The 2,313-nt window shown below is 68.1% G+C and overlaps 1 protein-coding gene across 1 annotated transcript; it reads left to right on the top strand.

Moving 5' to 3' along the window:
- Window positions 1-1,134: 1,134 nt before the first annotated feature.
- Window positions 1,135-2,310, top strand: EMIHUDRAFT_123616 (hypothetical protein; the record flags this gene model as incomplete). Its single annotated transcript, XM_005776760.1, has 4 exons — window positions 1,135-1,164; window positions 1,294-1,484; window positions 1,523-2,090; window positions 2,185-2,310. Coding segments are annotated over 4 exons (915 nt in total), but the record flags the coding sequence as incomplete, so codon positions are not given.
- Window positions 2,311-2,313: the final 3 nt, after the last annotated feature.

The following is a 2,313-nucleotide window of genomic DNA, read 5'->3' as shown; positions in this document are numbered from 1 at the left end:
GGGAATCGCTAAGCTCGATTGTTAATGGAGGATCGGACCTGTGGTGCTGCAGCTCCCTCTGGTCGGGTACGGGCTCCGCACGATCGCCTGCATTCGATCAAAGGGCAAGGAGATGAGTAAAGCGCTCGAGCGGCGCGAGAGCGTCGGCGTCGTGCTGGCCACGATCGCCTTGCGCTTTTTCACCCACGCCTTCTCCACCCGCTCGTCCGACTGGAACATGCCCGCGATCCCGTCCAGCACGACGCCGACGCTCTCGCGCCGCTCGAGCGCTTTACTCATCTCCTTGCCCTTTGCGGGAATGTAGCCGATCGTGCGGAGCACGTACCCGACCAGAGGGATCTGCAGCACCACCGGCGCGGTCGTCCAGTGACACAGCGCGCCGCCCAGCCGCGACCAGAGCGGGTAGCAAGTGATGCCCAGCGGCGCGGCGCCGTGCGGGATCGCGGCAAAGATGCAGTGCTGGCTGCCGCGGATCTGTTCAAACGAGGCCGGCCACACGACGCGCATCGAGAGGTACTTCTGGTTGTTCCGCTCGGTGAAGACGTACCAGCCCGCTGACGCTCTGCGGACGGCGAGACGAGGTTCTGGGCATATGAGCCGACGCCGAGGGCGACCGCCAGCACGAGCAGCCCAATCCAGCCGTAGAGCCCGCCGGCGCACAGCGGGAGCACGAACGGAAGCCAGTTCAGCGTGAGGTAGAGCGGGATGTTGATGATCCGCTCGAGGTGTGGGCCGAGCGCGAGCGGCGACACGGCGCTCAGCGAGCCGGCAGCGAAGCCGCCGGGCCCAACCTTTTGCGCCCGATCGAACCACTTCTCGTCTGGGACGGCGTCGTCATAGAGCTCGTCCGGGAGCGCCGCCAGATCGAGGCTGAAGAAGGCCATTTCGGCAAGGCAAAGGGTCCCAAGGTCGGGCTTGAGGATGAGATCGAGCGGCTTGTCGCCGGCGCTGCTGCCGACTAGCAACTTCGTTTTTTTTCTTTAGAACGTGCCAGTGTGCTGTGATAGAGGCTTGTACCTAGAATTCTTTAGAACTCGGCCATCGAGGGATGGGAGGACGGCACGCCGCCACCACACAGGGATTTTGAGGAGAGGTGTGTGATGCGCTAGCCGTTGCCCACCCTCAACCCTGCCGATGACGTTCCCGACGAATGGGGCGCTGGCGGTGGCGACGGCGGCCCGACCGAGTCGAAGCTCGTCCCGCTCTCGATGCAAAGCAACGAGGCGCTCCTCATCAAGACGCTGCTGGCGCGGAGCTGCCCGAGCGCAAGGCTGAGCCGCGTGCAGCGCCAAGGGCGGCTTTTACGGCCAGGGCATCTACCTCGCGGAGGACCCGTCCTACCCGATCGGCGGCCGGTATGCGCACCGCGTCTCCGGCTCGGGCGGGAGTCGCGTGCAGCTGCTCATCGTGAAGGCCGCCCTCGGCTCGCAGCAAGAGATGGGGCAGCAGATTAGCGCGGAGACGAGGGCGATGCGCATGCGGACGTGCGCGTCGAGGGCCCTCCCCGACTCCTCTACGACAGCGTGCGCGGCGGGCCGCACCGCCCCTTCCTCTCCGGCGGAGGCGAGAACGGGTGCGACGCCTCCATCGTGCACGTGGTGTACGAGTCGCGCCAGATGTACCCGGCGTACGTGATCGAGGTCGAGATGGAGATGGGGGCCGAGGTGGTGGCGGCCGTGCGCAAGAACTCGGCGGAGGGGAGTGCGAGCGCCGGCCCGGCACCCAAGCGGCAGCGCCACGCTGCGCCGAGCGGCGGCGGCGGCGGCGGCGGCGGCGGCGGCTCCAGCGGCGGCGGCTCCAGCGGCGGCGGCTCCAGCCATTCTGCTGCTTATGTCCCCGCTGCTGCGCCACCGAGCGTTGCGGAGGTGCGGGCGATGGGCGTGGCGGCGGCGGTGGCGGCGCTGCGGGCGCACGCGTCGGTCAGTCGCGTCGCGCTTGTGGCCTGCGGGCGGTTGGCTGAGCTGTGCTTAGAGGCACAGAACAGGCAACCTGCGGCGGATACGGGCGCGATCGAGGCGATCGTGGCGGCGCTGCAGGCTCACCCGCAGGTGGTGGGTGTGCAGCAGAATGGCTGCGGGGCGATGGCCAACGTGTGCGTATCTATGCAGCGACGCCGCAGCGCTCGCACGTACGCAGCGCGCAGCAGACGCGGGCGCGATCGAGTTGGCTGTGGCGGCGCTGCAGGCGCACCCAGAGGTGGCGGGTGTGCAGGAGGAATGCTGCCGGGTAGTGGGCAGCGTGTGCTTTGGCACCGACGCCGCAGGAATCGCACGCAAACAGCGCGCAGCAGGCGCGGGCGCGATGGAGTTGGTG

Source organism: Emiliania huxleyi (genome assembly GCF_000372725.1).
Source record: "Emiliania huxleyi CCMP1516 unplaced genomic scaffold EMIHUscaffold_2726, whole genome shotgun sequence".
NCBI lineage: Eukaryota > Haptophyta > Isochrysidales > Noelaerhabdaceae > Emiliania > Emiliania huxleyi.
This window is presented reverse-complemented; position numbering and strand designations above follow the sequence as displayed.